We start from the raw sequence: 22,546 nt of genomic DNA, 5'->3' as shown, positions 1-22,546 counted from the left end.
TTAAAATGCCATGATATTTTTGGAAATAATTTTTGCTAAATGTTGTCCTAGCTCCCCGACACTAACCTATCTTTCCATTTACAATTCTTCTTATTGAGAAAGCTAAATTGCCTAAAGTACAAAGTTCAAGCTCCTACTTACTAATGTAAGATTCAGGGATTTTTTTTTTCCCTCCCCTTCGAAGTTTAATAAAATCTGTTCTTTCTTGTATCCTGCCAAAGCCAGGCATTCTGTTTTCAATGGTTGGTTTTTACCTAGGGTAATCGGATTTGTTGATCCTATCAACATTTAACGATTTGCTAGGCCCTGTACTGAGGAGTACAAAGATGAGTAAGACCTGCTTCCTACTGGGAAAAAGTTCTCTGGCTTAGGTGGTAGAGGATCTATGGAATTAGATGGAAAAAGGTCACATTTGTAGGAACCTAGAGACCTGGCAGGCATCAGCATTTATGTATTAAGTATTTGTTTTTGCTGTTGTGGTAGTACTGTTACCGACATCTGAATTTAAATATTACCTGACTGTTACCCGAATACAATAAAGCTTTCCCTTTGGTATTTCATATAGCTGACAATGGTGAGGACAGATGCACCAAGATGAGCTAAGACCCTCACAGCTGCATCTGTGGTCACCTTATTAAACAATCAGGATTTCCAGCAACTTTTATCCACCATCCTCAGCACACCCTTCATTTTGGATGAGGGATAAGGGTAGGCAGGGCTGGGGATGAAGTGTAGAGGATCTCTCTGAACTTGTGCTTGATACCCAAAGAAATTCTGGCTTGGCCTATAAGCTAGTACTCACCCATTTCCTTCCTAGCTTAATCAGGGAGAGGAGTTGCGGTGAAGAGAGTGTCTGTGTAGGAGCAGACCATTTGATGACAGGTCCATGTGTCAGCATCACCCGGAGGGCTTGCTGATGCTGCTGGTCTTGGATGACACTGAGGACTATAGGAGGCAAGAACCTGACGTCGACTTCTGTCAGTCATCTTTAGCATGCCTATCATATAGACTCTTCTGCATTTTGGTTGCTTTTCAGTACATTATAGTCTTGGTGAGCCTTTAGCATGCTTTTTTTCCCCCCCCCAAAAGATTCATCAAAAGGCTGGACATGGTAGCTCACGCCTGTAATCCAAGCACTTTGGAGGCCAAGGTGGGTGGATCACCTGAGGTCGGGAGTTCAAGACCACCCTGACCAACATGGTGAAACCCCATCTTTAAAAAAAAAAAAAAAAAAAGATTAATCAAAAGAAAAGAAGTATGTCAAAGTAAAAAGCAGAGAATCTGATGAGTTTGGGTTTTGAATCTTAACTTTACCATGTCCTGTGTAATATTGGAGGTTAAATAGCTACTCGTTTTCCCTGAGCCCTAAATGAGGATAATAATGAACACAAGTTCATCCTATCATAAGGACAAATAGGAACTGAAACATAACAGGCCTTCAAATTCTAGCAGTTACTGATACTATTTTTACCTGTTAATAAGTATATTTTAGAATCATCGTGATTTTTGTCAACCTTAATGTAGGGAGAATAGATGAGACATTTAGTTTTCCCATCCAATCTGTTTCTTTGAGATTTTCGTGTTCAGCTCAGCTTTTCAACTGGGATAATGTTAACTCCTAGCAGAGTCTGATTCTCTTTTGGTTTCTGGGTATAGAGATTTGCTGCTGTCATCATGAGGATCCGAGAGCCCAGGACAACAGCCCTTATATTTAGCTCTGGGAAGATGGTCTGCACAGGAGCCAGAAGGTATGAGGAGTTATCCCTTCACCCTTACCAGAGAAACAATTTAGTATTAAAACAAGGAAGCATAGAATTAATGTGCTAAAGCACAGAGTAGGGGCAAAAGGCCTTTCTCTGCTGAAGACTTGATTCAATGAAATGTCACATTTTGGATTAAAAACAGTCTTATAATACTGACTTGGGCCAGACACGGTGACTCACACCCATAAGCCCAGCACTTTGGGAGGCCTAAGCAGGAGGATTGCTTGAGCCCAGGAGTTTAAGACCAGTATGGGCAACATGGTGAGACTCCATCTCTGTTTAAAAAAAAAAAAAACAACTAAAAAACAGCTGGATGTGGTGGTGTACACCTGTAGTCCTAGCTACTTGGGAGGCTGAGGTGGGAGGATCACTTGAGCCCAGGAGTTTGAGGGCAGCAGTGAGCTGTGATCATACCACTGCACTACAGTCTGAGTTACAGAGCAAGACTCTGTCTCTAGTAAAAAATAAAATAAAATACTGACATAGCCCCATTTTACAGTTTATCCTATTAAGCCGAGGAAACTTAACTGTGCTGTTGCAACTTGTTTCTAAGGTGAATTTTTTTAAAGTTAAAGTAATGATAAGTGTTATAAGCCTGGGGAAGTAGTTATTGTGAATTTTTGTCATTGCAGATAAATGGATAGAACTTTCTAAAGGAGCTAAATTACACATTCCTTGACCATTAGCTTGAACATTAACTCAGGAGGCATCCCTTAAAAATCTCCTCTCTCGTGGATTTCATGCAGCGGAAGCCCTGTGTTGATGGGTAATCTTTCACCATAACTCTCTAGTGAGAGAGCCCATTTTCTCCTGTCGGTGTTAAAAGATGAGAAGCAAATTGTTCTCCTGAAAGGGTGTGCCAATTTCTTGCTCTAGAAATGTACTGAGTGTTCATTTTATCACATGAACACTGAGTGTCAATATTCTTTTTATATTTGCTAAATTGATTGGCAAAAAGTTATGTTGTTTTTAATTTCTTTAATTTACTAGTGAGATTAAATAACTTTTTAGAATCACAGAAATTGCTATGTCTTTTATCCAATTATCTATGGAGATATTTATCTTTTGTTTTGGTGTTTAACTATTTTAACCATTTTATACTGTAAATATTTTTTTCTCAGATCACTCTTCATAGTATTTCATGGTGTGGTTTTTTTTGGAGACAGGGTCTCACTCTGTTGTACAGGATGAAGTGCAGTGGTGAGATCTCGGTTCACTGCAAGCTTCACCTCCCGGGCTGAAGCCATCCTTCCAGCTCTGCCTCCTAAGTAGCTAGGATCACAGGCATGCACCACTAGGCCCAGCTAATTTTTGTATTTTTTTTTTTTTTTTTTTTTTTTTTTTTTTTTTTTTTTTTGTAGAGGCAGGGTTTCACCATGTTGCCCAGGCTGGTCTCGAATTCCTGGGCTCAACTAGTCCTCCCACCTTGATCTCCCAAAATGCTGGGATTACAGGCTTGAGCTGCTACATCTGGCTAATGGTGGGTTTTTTCTTTTTTTAACACAAATGTTGGAGGGTATAGTCATTTTATCCAATTTTTCTTTGTTCTCTACATTTGGCTTTACCCTTAAGGCATTTGTGCGCAATATTATATAAATAGTGACTTTCTTTTTCTTTTTCTTTTTTAAATGGAGTTTCAGTCTTATTGCCCAGGCTGGAGTGCAATGGCACAATTGCAGCTCACTGTGACCTCTGCTTCCTGGGTTCAAGTGCTTCTCCTGCCTCAGCCTCCCAAGTAGCTGGGATTACAGGCACCCACTACCATGCCCAGCTAATTTTTGTATTTTTAGTAGAGATGGGGTTTTGCCATGGTGGCCAGGGTGGTCTCAAACTCCTTACTTCAGGTGGTCTGCCCACCTCAGCCTCCCAAAGTGCTGGGATTGGAGGCGTGAGCCACCACGCCCGGCCCAAATATTGACTTTTCTATATTTTTTCGGTCTTTTTCAGATCCTGCTTTGTGTTGGGAAAAGGGTAGCTGGTATTTTGATTCATCTAGTGCTTTCTCTAGATGGAAATATTCTATATCTGCACTGTTCAATGCCGTGGTGTAGCCACTACTCATATGTGGCTATTGAGCACTTGAAATACAGCTAAAATGACCAAGGGACTGAATTTAAGTTAAATTAATTGGACAGACCAGATCTGGAATTTTATTTCAATGTAAGGTAATTATTTTTCCCAAATGATCAGTCGGTACTCAGATACACTTATTGAAGACTCCACTTATTGAAGACCCACATTTCCCACTACCTGTTTTTACGTATTAAGTTTTTCACGTGTCTGAGTACATTTCTGGATTTCTCTTATTTTGATCCCAGGAATCTCCATTTTAAAGTGATTATCGGACAGTTGTGCCAGATACCTGTAACAGTGTTCATTTCTGCATTAGAACAGGGAAAACCTAATTTAATAATAGGTTTTCTTTGAAGTCATAAAGTGAAATTGTATTAGTCATACACACACACATACTGAGCTGAAAGAATGGCCACATTGTGTTAAGTTGCAGTGGGAATGGAGAAGTAAGCAACTAAATGGTGTTTGTTATCCAACTTTTATTGTGAAATACGCTCATGTTACATATTATACACATTCCTGATTATCTTGTCTTATCTGAATTTATTTGGTTTCTAAAATCTGATAGTGAAAGTTTGATAGTGAGTTCAGATAATAAGAGATACTTGCTATCCAAATATATTTGGTTTTGAAGTTTTGGATAGTAAGTGTAAGAATTTGGTTAACAAGAGATGCCAGGGGGCCGGGCGCGGTGGCTCACGCCTGTAATCCCAGCACTTTGGGAGGCCAAGGTGGGTGGATCACGAGGTCAAGAGATCGAGACCATCCTAGTCAATATGGTGAAACCCTGTCTCTACTAAAAATACAAAAAATTAGCTGGGTGGTGGCGCGTGCCTGTAATCCCAGGTACTCAGGAGGCTGAGGCAGGAGAATTGCCTGAACCCAGGAGGTGGAGGTTGCGGTGAGCCGAGATCCTGCCATTGCACTCCAGCCTGGGTAACAAGAGCGAAAACTCCGTCTCAAAAAAAAAAAAAAAAAAAAAAAAGAGGTGCCAGTATTATCTCCAACATTTTATCCAAACCTATTCTCTTTGGTTGTAATAGCAAGAGTATGAGGGAATACCTGTGTTTGCACAGGAAAAGTGCAGAATATCAATTGTAATAGCAAGAGTATGAGGGAATACCTGTGTTTGCACAGGAAAAGTGCAGAATATCAAATTTAGGTGGTTAACATCCCTACAGGTGAGAGTTTAAGATTTTTAAACTATTTTCTAATGTATGTACAATGAACATGTATGCAGACTTTCAACTACTAGCTGTTTTGATAGAAACTTCTGTGTCCTTAGAATATCACAGCTGATATCCCAAGAAACTATAGGACTATGCGAACTTGAAATATGGGAAATGTAATAGATCAGTTGGGCAAAATGTAGTTGCTCAAAATGGAAAAAGTTTATTACACTGCTAATCTGGGGACATGGACTTGCTAAGGACATTTCAGGAGTGAGAATTGGGTGAAGAGAGCCAAGGGCAGTGCTGTGCACCTATAGTCAATATAGTGACTAGATGGAGGATCAGCAGATAGGCCAGGTGCAGTGGCTCACACCTGTAATCCCAGCACGATGGAAGGCTGATGTGGGGAGGATCACTTGAGCCCTGGAGTTTGAGTCCAGCCTGGACAAGACAGCAAGACCCTGTCTCTATAAAAGGTTGGGCAGGCATGGTGGTGCTTGCCCCTGCAGGCTACTTAGGAGGCTGAGGCAGGAGGATCACTGGAGCCCAGAAGTTCAAGGGCACAGTGAGCTATGATTGTGCCATTGCACTCCTGCCTGGGTAACAGAGCAAAACCCAGTCTCTTTTTTTTTTTTTTTTTTAAAGTGGGTGAGGAGAATCAACATTAAATGAAGTGACACATATATGAAGTAATGAATACACGAGAGGGGGCAGTGTTGGTGAAGGATCTGGAGAAGAGAATCAAACACTTGCTTTGGTCCAGGCAAACAAGTTCAAACTGGCTTTTCTTTCAGTGTTTCTGATTTAGAGCCTAAAAATAGGGCCAATCCATGAGTGGGTGGAATTCATCTGATTCACCCGCCAGGTGTTGCTACCTGCTGTTTTGTTTTGGCAGTAACAGTTGAAAAATGCCTAAGGAGAAATGAAGCCTCACCTCTTAGGACTTCACATGTTCTGATAAGAATTTAGGGGTGCAGCAGGACAGACACTTAAGGACATAGCCATAGAATAGGACGAATTCCTGTCCTTCTTGTGTTGAGTATGAATTGAATGAAGAGTAGGTGAGAAAGCCAAGAAAAAGGTGGATTTCGAGGTATTTCATGTGGTTGTTTTGGACAGTGTGTCCAATAAAGACTCGGGAAGTGATACCTTGTCTGTGCCACTCAATCAGCACATATCTTACCTCCTTATATGTGATTTTTTTTTGTATGCATGTGTCCTTATTTTTTCTTGTTTCCTTCTCTTTTTTTTTTCTTTTTCTTTATTTAGAGGGGGAGTTTCACTCTTGTTGCCCAGGCTGGAGCACAACAGCGTGATCTTAGTTCACTGTAACCTCTGCCTCCCAGGTTCAAGCCGTTCTCCTGCCTCAGCCTCCTAAGCAGCTGGGATTATAGGTGCCTGCCACCACACCCAGCTAATATTTTTTATCCTTTTAGTAGAGACAGGATTTCGCCATAATGGTCAGGCTGGTCTCAAACTCCTGATCTCAGGTGATCCATCCATCTCAGCCTATCAAAGTGCTGGGATTACAGTTGTGAGCCACTGCACCTGGCTGTTGTTTCCTTCTAAATGGGACATACTTTGAGACCAGATGAATGCTTCCCAAACTATAGTGAGCAGCACAGTTACCTAGTGGGCTCGTTAAAAGACAGATTGCTCTGTTCCATCCCCAGAGTTTCTGCATGTCTGAGGTGGAACCTGGGACTTTGCATTTCTAACAAGTTCCCAGGTGAAGCTGCTGGTCTGGGGACACACTTTGAGAATGCTTGGAATGGTTTTAGCAAACTATTAAATAAAAGAAAAACTACCTCATAAGTGAAAGGTGACAAATGGAGACAAAAATTTGTTTATGATTCTGTTTAACAACTGTACAATTGTATAAGACCTTTTACAAGATGCTAGGGACCAAAGTATGGGAAGTAAGTCCTCCTCACAAAGCCTTCAGCTTCATAGTACACGTTGAAAGATAAATATGGTACAAATAGTAACAATCCGATACAATCCTAGTAGTTTAGAGAATGTAGTGATTAAAACATCTTGAAACATATTTGCCCCTCCCCAGTGAAGAGCAGTCTCGACTTGCAGCGAGAAAATATGCTCGTGTGGTGCAGAAGCTTGGATTCCCTGCCAGATTCCTCGATTTTAAAATTCAGAACATGGTTGGAAGCTGTGATGTGAAATTTCCCATCAGGCTGGAAGGTTTGGTGCTAACCCATCAGCAGTTCAGTAGGTATGACAGTTCTATAGCTTGAACTTTGAGTTTACCAAGATACTCAAGTTATGTTATAGGTTGCTTATATAATGTATCTTTCAGAGAATTTTTTTAAAGGCCTGGGACACAATAGTGAAAATATTAAGATGCTATGCCTGAGTCCTCATAGGTTACCACATGTGCCCAGTCTTTTGAAATCATGTTTTTTTTTTTTTTTTCCTTCTCCCACCCCCCCACTATGGTTCTTAAACTTAAATTACTTAGCAATCACCTAGCTGATTAAAGCGCACATCCCTGGCTGGGCTTCTTCACCAGGGATTTTGCTAGAATTTGTGCTTCTAAAAAGTTCAAAGGTGATGCCAGTGCTGCTGGTCAGAGGACCATGCGTTAAGATTCACTGATCTTTAGATTTGTAAGCATACACATAGAAAAGAAGCACACCAGGTGGATCACGAGGTCAAGAGATCAAGACCATCCTGGTCAACATGGTGAAACCCCGTCTCTACTAAAAATACAAAAAATTAGCTGGGCATGGTGGCGTGTGCCTGTAATCCCAGCTACTCAGGAGGCTGAGGCAGGAGAATTGCCTGAACCCAGGAGGCGGAGGTTGCAGTGAGCCGAGATCGCGCCATTGCACTCCAGCCTGGGTAACAAGAGCGAAACTCCGTCTCAAAAAAAAAAAAAGAAAAGAAAAGAAGCACACATGTAGCTTGGCAATGGCACTGGTGAGATAAGGCATGTGAAATGGACTAGGCCAGTAGGAAGCGGCTGACAGCTGGTGAGAGGAGAATGGATTGGAGAGAAGATGAGAAAAGAATGGCTGTAGCACATTCCAAGAAGTCATAACTAGTTTTTCCCCTATATGAGTGTGCGTGTGTGTGTGTGTGTGTGTGTGTGTGTGTGTGTAGCTGCAGCCCCCATCACAGTGTTGTCTTTGATATATTCCTTGCCCTAGGGAATATCTCTAGACTTCCTGACTTCAAACTTCACACCTCAACAGCTAGTGCTCCTCCCTCACCCCTAGCTGTTTCTGTGGTTCTCTCATCCAGCCCAGGCCCTCAGAGAGCAGGGACAGAGACTGACTCAACACCAAATCCGTCGACTCATCAATATATACATCTAGGCTAGGGCACTTGACCTGGGTTAGAATCACAGATGCTCTTAAATTCTCTTTGTCAAGCTTGAACTGATGTCTTTTCGTTCCAACATTTTACCCTCTCTTGGCCATCGAATGATTATCCTGTTAATGGAGTAGATAGGGATCATATTGCTGAGTTTTCCCTAACATTTGTTAGTTTTCCTTTCAGACATGAACTGAGTGGAAGTTACAAATTGCTTTTTCTTCTAAAAATATTTTCATTCATTTTGAGATTTAGCTTTCATGATATGCTTATTTTTCTTTTGACATGGTTGTTTTTCTCTTGATTGTGGTTTCTTTTTTCAATTTTTTCACTGTATGCTATTGAATGCCTAAAATATACCCTATTTTTCAAAAAGCTGAGCACCCTATAAAGTCCTCCCGTTCCCCCATGCAAGACACGTTGTCCCTTTAGGTATCTTTGTTCCTTCAATCTTGGCATAAGTTGCAGATTCCTAATAAAGCCTTTGTTTTTCCCAGTGCTTAGGCTGTCTTATCTTCCTGACTCTCAAGTCACAAGCCTCCAGCCTATTTTTCTCTGAATCAGCTTAATGTACATTAGCAAGAGCTGCACCTGAACTCTAAGGCTGTGTGTGTACATTAGACTTAGCATTCCCTTCTGGCCATTCAGGGCTCTAAAATGATGTGTGCAGTTATTCCCAAGTTTCCTTTCACTGCTTTTTTGCCAACAATGCTTCCCTACAGAGCAGATCTAAGTCTAGAATAGGTGCCCCTTGTTATTACCAGCTTCTGGAAGAGTTGCCAGTAGGCAGTGAAAATACATCAGACTGAGTGGGCTCATCTCTGTTCTGTCTTCCTCCTGGGACAGCTTTATGATCTCACTTGTTTTTTCTTTTTTTTTGTCTGGGCAGGAAGCTTGCTTTGTATTCCCACAGCTGTCTCTAGTCTCATTCTAGCTTCCCCTTCATCCTCTCCACATCAGCCTCAGGTTATGGATTACAACTCCAGAGTGTGTATTCTTGACACTGGGAATGTTAAAAATACCTCTTAGCAGGTTTGAACCTTTAACATGAGGCCTCTCTGATTGTCTAGCTCTGTGGGGAAACATGGCACATCATCAGTTATAATTATCAGGCCAAATTTGCCTTGTGTTAAACCCTTAAGGTCATTCAGTTCCCCAGGTTCTGCCAATTGGTATGTCAACATTTAATAATACAAGTATCTCCCTTTGTTACCAGGCACTTTCTTTGTCAATCTTTCTATGTCAAAATCATGACCATAGTTGTCAATGACAATTTTTCCCTCTTTAACTTTTTTTTTTTTTTTTTGAGACGGAATTTCACTCTTTTGCCCAGGCTGGAATAAAGTGGGAAGATCTCCACTCACTGCAACCTCCACCCACAAGTTTCAAGTGATTCTCTTGCCTCAGCCTTGTGAGTAGCTGGGACTATAGGCCCCCGCCCCCAACAATACCTGGCTAATTTTTGCTTTTTTAGTACAGATGGGTTTTCACTGTGTTAGCCAGGCTGGTCTAGAACTCCTGACCTCAGATGATCCACCCGCCTTGGCCTCCCAAAGTGCTGGAAATACAGACGTGAGCCACTGTGCCCGGCTCCCTCTTTAATTTTTAATTCAAAGATATCCTAATGATAAATACTTGCTATATGAATAAAATCTAGGTGACTACCATGTAGCAGATGCTATGGTGATAATGGCAAGTGATACAGCTATAGCCACTGGCCCACATAGAGATCACTGTCTAAAAGAAAAGATGGATAAGTCAATGACAGCAATACGGTGACAGTGAAGGTAAGGCCGTTCAGGGGCTGTGATACCATAAAGCAAGGTCTTTTACATAATTGGGGGTGGGTAGAGATCAAGGAAGACTTTCTTGGGGAAGTAACATTTAAAGTGAGACTTGAAGGATGGGTCAAAGTGGGGTTGGCCAAGAAGTTGGCAGGTGTTCAGTATTCTCAATTTTTGTGAAATGTTCTCCATCCCTAACCAAAACCACTCTTCCTCTGCCTCCAGCTGTCTTTTGGAATGAGGCAGAGAATAAATAAAATGAAGTAAATCCCTAACTGGGACCTCATTATGCTGGTAACCTTAAAACCATTGTTCCCAAAGCCAAGTGCAGTTCAACATCCTTTACATACCCAAGTTTTTGTTTCCTCTTTTCTAAGTCTTAAAATGCAGCTGGAAGATGAAATGGAAATCTTCCTTTTGTGTCTCCAGCCTTCATTTTCTTGGCCTGGATCTCAGAGTCCTGGAGGGGTTTGGGGGGGCTTCCTCTCGTATCATGGTCTCCTCAGTGTCGGGAAGTGGCTAGTGGGTGAAAGTCTGGACATACTCTGCAGTAAGACTGAGTTGTGTTCCAGGAAGACAGTTCGACCCACAGGGACCTCCTGTACTTGAGATGGGCAAGCCTCGCTTCAAGATGCGCCTTTCTGGAGCTAGTAAGAGGTTCCACATCTCCTGTTGTTTTCAGTTTTGTTTTTTGCTGAGCTGAATGGAGTTTTTCCATTCAGTCTGGATTCACCCTTTAAGTGCAAAGATGCTAGTGTTCCATTGCTTGGATGCCTTTTTTTCTTCTCTTTCTTGTCCATTAGCCACTGCTTTGAGAATAGTTTTACTCACCTCCTCTCACCACCTGACTTCTTTTGGTAGGTTCCTCAAGCCTTTCTAGGAATCTGCCCTTCTCTCCAGGCTGGAGTGGGGAGAAACAGCTCTCAAATGCCACCATCCTTTGCTCCATGGAGAAGCCAGCTTACGTTTAGTAGTAAATATGAGTTACTATTTATAGCAACAAATCCTGAATTTTAAAAACTTGGGATAATTGGAATTTCTTTATTTATATAGCACCTGTTCAAATACAAATAGCAGTGGCCTAGAAATATTTTTAGGTTCTATCTGCTATAAATATTAACTTCAGCAGTTTATAAATGCATACAAAATGTATTTATTATTAGAGAATTTGGAAATCCAGAAAAACATGTATTCTTATTAACAGATTTTCTTGAAAAGATAATGTTTAACCAACAAGATCTTAATACATTAAATCAGATGCCCTAAGTTACCTTGATTTCTAATAACCATCCAGGATGGCTTGCACTTGAAAAAGTGTTATGACCAAAAATTAATTATGTTTCTAATTTCCATAAGATATTACCTAGGACACTCCCAGACTCTCTTTTCATCAAGATTGTTAAAAGGTTTTTGATAAACTAACTTATTTACAACTGCTTTAATATGCACTTTAATATACTGGGCCTTAAATGTTATGGGAAAGGAAATGAATAGTGTTATTTTTAACATTTTCCTTTTACATCTTAACAGTTATGAGCCGGAACTGTTTCCTGGTCTTATTTATAGAATGGTAAAACCACGAATTGTGTTGCTTATCTTTGTATCTGGAAAAGTTGTGTTGACAGGTAAGTGCTAAGATTATTTTCTGACTCATAAAATGTAATCGCTGTGCATGTGCTTTGCTTATTCTTTTAAATGTCTTTGTTCACCATGGTAAAGTAATTCTTGTTAATAGAGAATACATGGAATGAAAAATAAGAAAGGAATTACATCACCCATGGGTCCCAATACCTAAAACAATAGTTTTTTTCATGTTTTTATGTCATTTTATTAAGTATTTCATCTTTACATTCTGATTTTAAAAAAATTATCCATGATAACAGATATGGCTTAAACTTCCTGTTACAAACCCTTCATAAAGGCTTTTAACAGCCACGCGAGGTCCTAACACAGGGGTCAACAAACCCTTTTCTGGAAAGGGTCACTATTTTAGGTTTTGTGGACCACAGGGTCTGCCATCATTACTGAGCACTGTCATTGTAGTGTGAAACAGCTATGAACATTATATAAAGGAATGGGCTCTGAAATATGAATTTCATGTCACATACTTTATGGGTGTCATGTAATATTGTTTCCCAACTACTGAAAAAGATAAAAACCATTCTTAGCTCACACCTAACAAAAACAGGCAGCAGACTGACTTTCGCCAGCAGACCTACCTTTCCTGAATCTGTTCTAACATATTGTTGAATCAAACTTACTGCCGCATTGTTAGATAGGTAAATGTTCCTTCTTTGTTTGCTACTTATAAAGAACAGATGTTTGGCTGTTTTTACCTGTAGAAAAATTATGTTATTAGTGTGGACACTCAGAAATGGGACTTTCATTTAAGGCTATGTCTATTTTGTACTTAGAACAAATCACCCCCAAAAAATTATTTTTTGAGATGGAGTCTTGCTCTGTTCCCCAGGCTGGAGTGCAGTGGCGCAATCTCAGCTCACTGCAGCCTCTGCCTCCCAACTTCAAATGATTCACCTGCCTCAGCCTCCGAAGTAGCTGGGACTACAGGCACCCACCACCACACCCAGTTAACTTTTGTATTTTTAGTAGAGAATTGAATATCATATGGGGTTTCACCACATTGGCCAGGCTGGTCTCAAACTCCTGACCTTGTGATCTGCCCGCCTCAGCCTCCCAATGTGCTGAGATTACAGGAATGAGCCACCACGCCCAGCCTACAGAAAGTTGCTAGTTTGTCTAATTTTGTCTTTTTATACAGTTTACTCTCCTCTACCGTAATGAATACCAAGTTTATGCAGCCTGAGCCAAACTGATCTCCATGCCCCATCTAAATAGCTAGCCAACCAAATTAACACTACATATTCTTCTCACTAATTTTGAATGACCCCATTTGACCTTTATTTTTACATATGTGGCTGTTCTTTGGTTCGGCCTTTGCTCTAAGATTATCCTATTATAACCCTATTGCCTTTATCCTATTGTAGCTTTAATACTCATGGTATGTCTAATAGGGCCAATTTCCCCTCATTACTTTAATTTTTGTATTTCTTAGCTTCTCTTGAATATATATTCCTCCAAACTAGAATTTAATAAAATCTTGCATCATCTAAAAAATTGAGACTTATATTACCTGAATTCAGAAAAGTTAATTCATAACTCAGAGTCCCGCAGAACGACATGTCTGTTTTAACTGTTCTTTTATAACTCTGGGTTTTGTAGTTTGCTTTTCTCTAAGAAATATTTAATGTGCCTTCAAAGTGGGGGAAGTTTCTGGGTGCAATGCCTCACACCTGTAATCCTAGCACTTCAAGATTTTGAGGCGGGAAATTGAGGCTGGCAGATCACATGAGACCAGGAATTTGAGACCAACCTGGCCAACGTGGTGAAACCCAATCTCTACTAAAGATACAAAAATTAGCTGGGCATGGTAGCAGGTACCTGTGACCCCAGCTACTTGGGAGGCTGAGGCAGGAGAATTGCTTGAACCCGGGAGGCAGAGGTTGCGGTGAGGCAAGATTGTGCCACTGCACTCCAGCCTGAGTAACAGAGCAAGACTCCATCTCAAAAAAAAAAAAAAAAAAAAAAAAATTAAAAACAAAGTGGGGAAAGCTTGTTTGGCATCCAAGAACCTTTTAAATGCAGCAAAACTACAATTCCTCAGATGCCACTAATTTAGAGTCTGGAGGAATTAAGACCCTCTAGTGACTGATGTACAGCTTAATTCTTTATTTCCTAGAGGAAGTGAGAAAAGCTTGCCAACAAAATTGAATAGCATAGATATCAGAGGCAAATACATACCTTACTTAAGGAAACACACTTTCAAGTCCTTTGGAAGGAAACTTTCGTAAGTGCTATGTATCATTACAGATAAATCTTATTTAAAAGTAGAAATTGCCAAGTATAGGCAAAGTTCCTATTACAGATTTCTTTAAATGTCCTTAATACAGATCAGCTTTCCCACTTACCCCAAATTTCTTTTAGAAAGCTTTCATGAGCGCGGTGGCTCAAGCCTGTAATCCCAGCACTTTGGGAGGCCAAGGTGGGTGGATCACGAGGTCAAGAGATCGAGACCATCCTGGTCAACATGGTGAAACCCTGTCTCTACTAAAAATACAAAAAAGTAGCTGGGCATGGCACATGCCTATAATCCCAGCTACTCAGGAGGCTGAGGCAGGAGAATTGCCTGAACCCAGGAGGTGGAAGTTGCGGTGAGCCAAGATCGCGCCATTGCACTCCAGCCTGGGTAACAAGAGTGAAACTCCATCTCGGAAAAAAAAAAAATTTCTAAGTATAACGGAATAGGAAAATTTAAATTTCTCCATTCTTCCAAGATGTGGATCATAGCTTTTCTGGAAGAGGGGATGAAATATATTAACTGAAATCCAAATTCTGCTTATATTGTGAAATAAAAGTTAATCCATGACTTTACTACTGAAATGAAAAATAATTTTTTTTTTGAAGTCCTTGTCCTTTATTGGGTAAGGAGTGAGGGAAGCAGACAGACCGGTTGGACATAGTAGATGGGTGTGTGAGGACAAAATGCTACCCGAAAGCCAGCCAACCTACACTTCCCTGAAATGGATGCTAATGTGCTTCAAACTCTGGGCACTGGTTTCACACACAGCCTCTTTGAGGGATGAAAGGTGTTCTTGTAAAGCTTTTTATTACCCTCAACCATGGAGGCAAGCTCTGAGTTCTGGTTTTCCTAGGACACTAACTCGAGTCACAAAGATCTCTGGGGTGATCAAGGATGGAGGAGTGAATGGCAGGGTGAGTTTCAAAAGGATAAGCAGAACAGGAGTCCTGCCCAAGCGGTGGGCAAGTTACAACAACAGTTCCTTCCTGTGTATGGCCTCCCACCCAACCAGAAATTGACAGAGAGGCATGTATATAGTGAAAAGATATACATATATTTAGAATTAACCAGCTGGACTCAGTTTAGATGATCCCAATTTTGTTGGCAATATCCAAAGCATCGTAATCAGGAGCCAGTCGAACATATGCCTTCTTCTCTCCATTAGGCCGAATCGGGGTGTTGACCTTGGCCACACCATATCAGTGTCATAGAGCTTCTTCACAGCCTGTTTGATCTGGTGCTTGTTGGCTTTAACATCCACAATGAACACAAGTGTGTTGTTGTCTTCTATCTTCTTCATGGTGGACTCAGTGGTCAGCGGAAACATGATGATAGCATAGTGGTCAAGTTTGTTTCTCCTGGGGGCGCTCTTCCGAGGATATTTGGGCTGCCTCCGGAGTCGCAGTGTCTTGGGCCGCCGGAAGGTGGGTGACGTGCGGATCTTCTTTTTTGGGGGGCTGTGGACACCTTTCAACACTGCCTTCTTTGCCTTTAAAGTTTTCGCTTTGGCTTTGGCTTTAGGAGGGGCAGGAGCTTCCTTCTTCGTTTTCAGTGCCATCTTGTGAAAAGGTGATAAATAATTTTACACTATACTATCTGAAACTATTTTGTCTAGAGCTACATGATTTAGGTTATTTTTGCCTCAGCCTTAGAGACAAGTGTTCCTTATTCCTTAATCCTGTGTCTCTAGACTCTTTTCACCTGCAAATGGATTAAAAACTGAAGGGCCTGTCTAGACGCAGTGCTCCTGCCTATAATGGCAGCACTTTGGGAGGCCAAGTTCCAGACCAGCCTGGCCAATGTGGCGAGACCCTGTCTCTACTAAAAGTATGAAAATTATCCTTGCATTGTGGTGCATGCCTGTAGTCCCAGCTACTCAGAAGGCTAAGGCAGGAGAATCACTTGAACCTGGGAGGTGGAGGTTGCAGTGAGCCGAGATCATGCCATTGCACTGCAGCCTGGGTGACAGAGTGAGTCTGTCTCAAAACAAAACAAAAAAACTTAAGAGCCTAATTTCAGGTGAACACCTGAGGAAAGGGACCAAGGAGGTCTCTTTTCAGCCTTGCCCCTAAACTGCAGCTTGGAGAGACACATGTGTGGCCTAGCGTAGCATGGAACGACTGAGTACTCTGCAGAGATGTTCTGAAAGCAAGATGTCAGTAATAAATATCTTGCCTAGAAAGTGGCAAAGTGGTAAAGTGTTGCAGTTACAACACTGTAATGAGTAAGACTGTAGAAAATCATGAATTCCGTCTCTTGCCTAGGTGGGAACTATAGAATGCCAATGCCCATAGTACAAATGTGCGGCAATTTGAAACCCTTGTATCATACACCATTTGCAGGTCTTTGAAAATAATTTATCCATGTAAAATGGTCTTACTCCATGAGCTGCCAGAGCTACAGCCACCATGCTCAAGGTTACTTCTGAATGTCCTAACTATAGTCAAGTAAGCTGAGAACAGAGAGGCCCTGCTGTCCTACTCTGTCATGGTCCCGAGCAGAAAGCAACAGGACCTGGGCCCAGTGTACACTGTTCTCCTAGATCTATGCTTGTTTTCTGTGGCTGGCGTGACATTCAGGACTCATGTTTTTTTTCTCAAACCACAGGACAATTAATAGCATAGCTAGGTTCTGCTAGAATAATGTACAAAACCAGCAAATATGTCAACTTCCACTTCTAAGATCAGGCATAATCATCAGAGCTAATATGTTGGGCACCCATATGACAGACACCGTGCTACATAAGGACTTTCACATGGGTCTAGTTAACTCTGTGATTGCACTTGATGCCTCGGTTTCCTTACTTGTGAAATGGAGAGGCTTAGTAAACTTAACCGTGTCAAGCAGCTGTGTGTGCGGCAGTGCAGCAGGGCTCTGAGCAGCCGGGCATACCCTGTCCCTTAGCAATTTAGAAGTCTACAATAACATCTGTGTGGTCCCTTGGGCAACTCCTTAATTCTCCTTGTCAGCTGAAAGAATGATTGAGATTATCTTAGAGTGAGGATCAGCAGGTGTGCTGACTAAAAGGATGGACTGGAGACCAGTTGCCCAGTTTCAATCCACAATCTACCATTTACTGACTGTGTGGCCTTGGGTAAGTTCTCCAACTTGGTTTCCATATATGCAAAATGACCATAGAATCTACCTCCTAAGCATTGTAAGGAAGCAAAAATCCTGTGCCTGGCACTGTTTAGCTATTATTATCTTGGTGAAAACCCACTCTCCTGGTTTTTTCTCTATCATTGACAAAGACTGGAATTTTGCTGTGATGCCTTGCTGTGATGATAGGAATATGAAGACAGAGGCTTCAAGAGAATGCTTATTTACTTATTTCCCTCTAGCATAAAGGACTAAGAAGCTGGGTCATTTTGCTGAGGGTCACTCTCAATCAGCTCAGCATCCGTGCTTCTTGGGAATCAGTAGGTCAGAGGGCAGCAGAAAAATGGCAAGACTTATCAGTGAGTGGGCCAGAGACACAACAGGATGTCCCTGCCAATTGTTAACAGCAACCCCCAACCAACAGCAAGTTGGTATATGTCATAAAATGAATAACTTCAGTGGTACAATGCTATTTTTAGAGATTTGTAAGGTTTTGACTTAGGCACACAGAAATGTGGCATCACTTGGGAAAATGAGATGTACAGTTATGACTTGATGTAACAACAGAATTGGAAAATCCATGTAGTATTGGAGGTTGATATTTGTAGCTAAGGCATAGGGATGAACTTATGGACAAATGACAGATATTTAATAAATTTTGGGTGCCCACTAGGTACTTTTAATGTGCTGTGGGCTGAGAACAAAGGTGAATCTAACATACTCCACATCTGGCAGGAATCCAGCCCTGCTGAGGGAGACAGACATAAATTACATGTTGCTGACTTATCAGAATGAAATGATAAGCAATGTGTACTTGGACTAGCCATTCCAATGTCCCTAATCTGGAAGTATCTTCCTCTAGGGCAATAAAATGCCTTAGACTTTATAAAATGTCCTGATTTACAAAGGACTTTCTACAAACCTTAGCTCACATGCTCCTTATCACAACTCTGTAGGAAGGTTGATTGTCCTTATTTTATAAGTAAGAAAACTGAAAGTGGTTAAGTGATTTATTTTCCTGTTATTTTAAAGCTAGTTAGTGGCAGAGCTGGCACTTAAACCCATATTGTTTGATCTCAAAGCCAGTCCTTTTATCTAGTGCACGAAGCCACACGAGTTTCGCTTAAGTCACCAAAGTTAGGAATGGTATTTATTCCCCAGTCATTACAGCCTGAAGAAAAGGAATGGTAAGTTTTGCTTAAAAGGCAAGTCATCACCTGTAAACCCAGCACTCTGGGAAGCTAAAGCGGGCTGATCACTTAAGCCCAAGAGTCTGAGGTCAACCTGGGCAAGATAGCGAGACCCTCTCTCTAAAAATAAAAAAAATTAGGCAGGTGCATGGTGGCGCATGCCTGTAATCCCAGCTACTGGGGAGGCTGAGGCATGAGAATCACTTGAACCCAAACCCAGGAGGCGGAGGTGGCAGTGAGCTGAGATGGTGCCACAGCACTCCAGCCTAGGTGACTGAGCAAGAATGTCTTTTAAAAAATGACAAGGGTCATCTAATTGGAGTCTGGTACTACAGATTGGGGGGTTTGATTATTAAAAGACTATGAGGCCAATTTAGGGTCCCTTAAACTCTTTTTTTTTTTTTTTTTTCCGAGATGGAGTTTTCGCTCTTGTGGCCCATGCTGGAGTACAGTGGCACAATCTCAGCTCACTGCAACTTCTGCTTCCCGAGTTTAAGCGATTCTCTTGCCTTAGCCTCCTGAGTAGCTGGGATTACAGGCATGTGCCACCATGCCCAGCTAATTTGTATTTTTTAGTAGAGACAGGGTCTTTCTATGTTGATCAGGCTGGTCTCAAACTCCCGACCTCAGGTGGTCTGCCCACCTTGGCCTCCCAAAGTGCTGGGACTACAAGTGTGAGCCATGTATTTTAGTAAGAAAATTGACCAAATCCTCTCATTTTAATACCCGGTTACAAATACTGGCAATGGTGATTTGTTGACTTTTGCTGTAAAGGAAGGAACAGTGGATACATGAGCTCTCCTCCCACAGCTGCTGCTGTGTGGTTCAGGTAACATACGTTTCTTGTGCCTCTATGGAATGAAGAAATTGTACTAGATAATTTCCTTAAAGCCCTCTGATGTCTAAAATCACTTCTTTATGACATAACAATCACTCAAACATCCATTCTCTTTTGGGAAAAGGTGCTCCCAGGACCCTCCAGATGGTGTGTTCCTTGTGCTTGAATTCAGTGTTCTTAATTACGATTTTTGGTCTGCAGTCCAATGCTCTACCCCTGAGCTGTACCCCCTCCTAGTTATAATTTTTTTCATACAAAAGTGTTAAGGAAAAGTGAAGTTCATGGTTCTCCAAAATACTGGACCTGGATGGTTTTCCTCAATGAAATGTGAAAAGCAGAACCTTGGTTTTGGGGATTTTGGGAGAGGGGCATGTGTGTTTGCTGTACCTATTATGCTTCACTGTCTGCTAACAAGTTTGTTCCAGTCAAATGCAGCTAGAAGCTCAAAAAGTGCATAAATCCAGAGGCAGAGGTTCCTGCTTCCTCATCAACTCATTGTTTCTGAAGAGATTGGTTTCGTAGAAATGAAAATTTTGGTGCTAGAACCACAAATGTGCTGAAACTTGTGGCTATTCCTACCCCAAAAGTATAGTTTCTCTTATCTGTGTCAGTCACTCATTCTCCTTCCCATACCAACTCTTTGAAGATGGAAACCTACAGATAGTAAACTTTTTGGCAATGAATAAATAGCTTCTCTTCTCTTTATTTTTTTCTCTTTTTATTTTTTTTTCTTTTTTTATTTTTATAGAGGCAGGGTTTCCCTGTGTTACCCAGGCTGGTCTCAAACTCCTGGGCTCAAGGGATCCTCCCACCTTGGCCTCCCAAAGTGCCGGGATTACGGGTGCGAGCCACCATACCTACCCATACTTCTCAAAAAATTAAGCTTATAAGGACTTCATCCCTGATTATTTAATCTTGGAGGTGAATGCACATAATGAATTTAACCATTTTAAAGTGAACAGTTCAGGGGCATTTAGTAGCTGGTTGTGTTTTGTGAATATACCACCGGCTCTACCTAGTTCTAAAATATTTCCATTGCTCCAAAATGAAATCTGGTACCATTAAACCATTCCCTGCTATTCCCTCACCCCACTGCTCCTGGCAAATACCAGTCTGCATTCTGTCTCCATGGATTTCACTCTTCTGTTATTTCTTATACATAGAATCTTATAACGTGTGACTTTTTGTGTCTGGCTTCTTTCACTTAGATGACCCTAAAAAACATGCTATGTTGTGGCATGTGTACTTCATTTCTTTCTTTTTTTTTTGAGACGGAGTTTCGCTGTTGTTACCCAGACTGGAGTGCAATGGCACAATCTCGGCTTACTGCAACCTCCGCCTTCTGGATTCAAGCAATTCTCCTGCCTCAGCCTCCCGAGTAGCTGGGACTACAGGTGTGCACCACCATGCCCAGCTAATTTTTTTGTATTTTTAGTAGAGACGGGGTTTCACCTTGTTGACCACCTTGATCTCTTGACCTCATGATCCACCCGCTTCAGCCTCCCAAAGTGCTGGGATTATAGGCGTGAGCCACCACACCCGGCCACTTCATTTCCTTTTATGGCTGAGTAATTCTATTGTGCGTGTGTGTGTGTGTGTATACACACACACATATATATATATACACACACATATATATATATATATATTTTTTTTTTTTTTTAAAAAAGAGTCACCCAGGCTGGAGTGTAATGGTATGATCTCTGCTCACTGCAACCTCCACCTCCCAGGTTCAAGCAGTTCTCCTACCTCAGCCTGTCAAATAGCTGGGATTACAGGTGCCTGCCACCATGCCTGGCTAATTTTTTTTTTTTTAGTAGAGACGGGGTTTCACCATGTTGGACAGGCTGGTCTTGAACTCCTGACCTCAGGTGATGCCTGCCTAGGCCTCCCAAAGTGCTGGGAATACAGCCCCAGCTACACTATTATTTATTTATTTATTGAGACGGAGTTTCATTCTTGTTGCCCAGGCTGGAGTGCAATGGCCCAATCTCGGCTCACCACAACCTCCACCCCCAGGGTTCAAGCAATTCTCCTGCCTCAGACTCCCAAGTAGCTGGGATTACAGGCACTTACCACCACATCCGGCTAATTTTTTGCATTTTTAGTAGAGATGGGCTTTCACCATGTTGGCCAGGCTGGTCTTGAACTCCAGACCTCAGGTGATCCACCTGCCTTGGCTGTCAAAGGCTGGGATTACAGGCGAGCCACTGTGCCTGGCTACAGTATAAATTTTTATTCATCCATTCATTGATGGGCATTTAAGCTATTTCCACCTTTTGGCAATTGTGAATTGTGTCGCAGTGAAAGTGCATATTGTTTTGAGTACCTGTTTTCAGTTTGGGGAGTATTTACCAAGGTGTGAAATAGTTGGGTCATGTAGTAATTCTTTTTTTTTTTTTTTTTTTTTTTTTTTAAAGATAGTGTTTCACCATGATGGCTAGGCTGGTCTCGAACTCCTGACGTCAGGTGATCCACCCACCTCAGCCTCCCAAAGTGCTAGGATTACAGGCGTGAGCCACCACACCCGATCGCAGTAATTCTTTAACTTAAAGAAACACCAAACTATTTTCCACAGCTGAATCATCATATGTTCCTAAGAGCAATGTACTTTATAGTTGTTGTTGTTGTTTTTGAGACATAGTTTTGTTCTTATTGTCTAGGCTGGAGCACAATGGTGCAATCTTGGCTCACTGCAACCTCCACCTCCCAGGTTCAAGCAATTCTCCTGCCTCAACCTCCCAAGTAGCTGGGACTACAGGCATGTGTCACCATGCCTGGCTAATTTTTTTGTATTTTTAGTAGAGACAGGTTTCACTTTTTTAGCCAGGATGGTCTCGATCTCCTGACCTCATGATCCACCTACCTCAGCCTCCCAAAGTCCTGGGATTACAGGCATGAGCCACCACGCCCAGATACTTTATAGTTCTTAAGAGTCTTTATCAGCTAAAACTGTTTTCCATTTCTCTTCATGCTAACAGTTATTATAATCCTTTCATTATCCTCCTTTCTTCCTTCCTTGCCTCCAGCCCACAAAATACCAGATTAGCCGATTAGTATCTGTAGGGAGCCAGCCCTACATCACCCGTGGGTACCCTGAGTTCAGTGGTGACAAAGGAATGAGAAAAAGACAGAGTAAGAGAGACAGTGGGACCAGGGGGCCATCACTTTATTAGTCTGGAGGAGGCAGTGAAGGCCCCGTGCTCTGATCATCCACACTGTTTATTGATTACAATCACTTTGATCTATAGCGTAGGGGTGGAGTGATGGTGGAGTGAGTCAGCCAGCCAGAACTGGTGTATCATTCTAAAGGTTGGTAACAGTGACCATTTGAGAGTTTCACAAATAAGAACATGTAGTTATCTTTAACTTATTATCTATGTGCAGCTGGTGAAATGTGGGCCTTACCAGGAGCCT

General features: G+C 41.7%; 1 protein-coding gene and 1 pseudogene across 1 annotated transcript in view; one reads left to right on the top strand and one right to left on the bottom strand.

Annotated features, from left to right (window-relative positions):
- Positions 1-22,546, top strand: part of TBPL2 (TATA-box binding protein like 2) — a 30,115-nt gene that overhangs the window by 6,340 nt on the left and 1,229 nt on the right. The window contains exons 4-6 of the mRNA XM_002807237.6: positions 1,657-1,748; positions 7,071-7,238; positions 11,656-11,750. Of these exons, the coding sequence (XP_002807283.3) occupies positions 1,657-1,748; positions 7,071-7,238; positions 11,656-11,750 (355 nt within the window). The remainder of the gene's footprint in view (positions 1-1,656; positions 1,749-7,070; positions 7,239-11,655; positions 11,751-22,546) is intronic.
- LOC108593485 (large ribosomal subunit protein uL23 pseudogene) lies at positions 15,077-15,560 on the bottom strand (annotated as a pseudogene).

The sequence above is a fragment of the Callithrix jacchus genome, chromosome 8 (assembly GCF_049354715.1).
Source record: "Callithrix jacchus isolate 240 chromosome 8, calJac240_pri, whole genome shotgun sequence".
NCBI classification, from domain to species: Eukaryota; Metazoa; Chordata; class Mammalia; order Primates; family Cebidae; genus Callithrix; species Callithrix jacchus.
The sequence above is the reverse complement of the archived record's forward strand: the minus strand, read 5'-3'. Positions and strand labels throughout refer to the sequence as shown.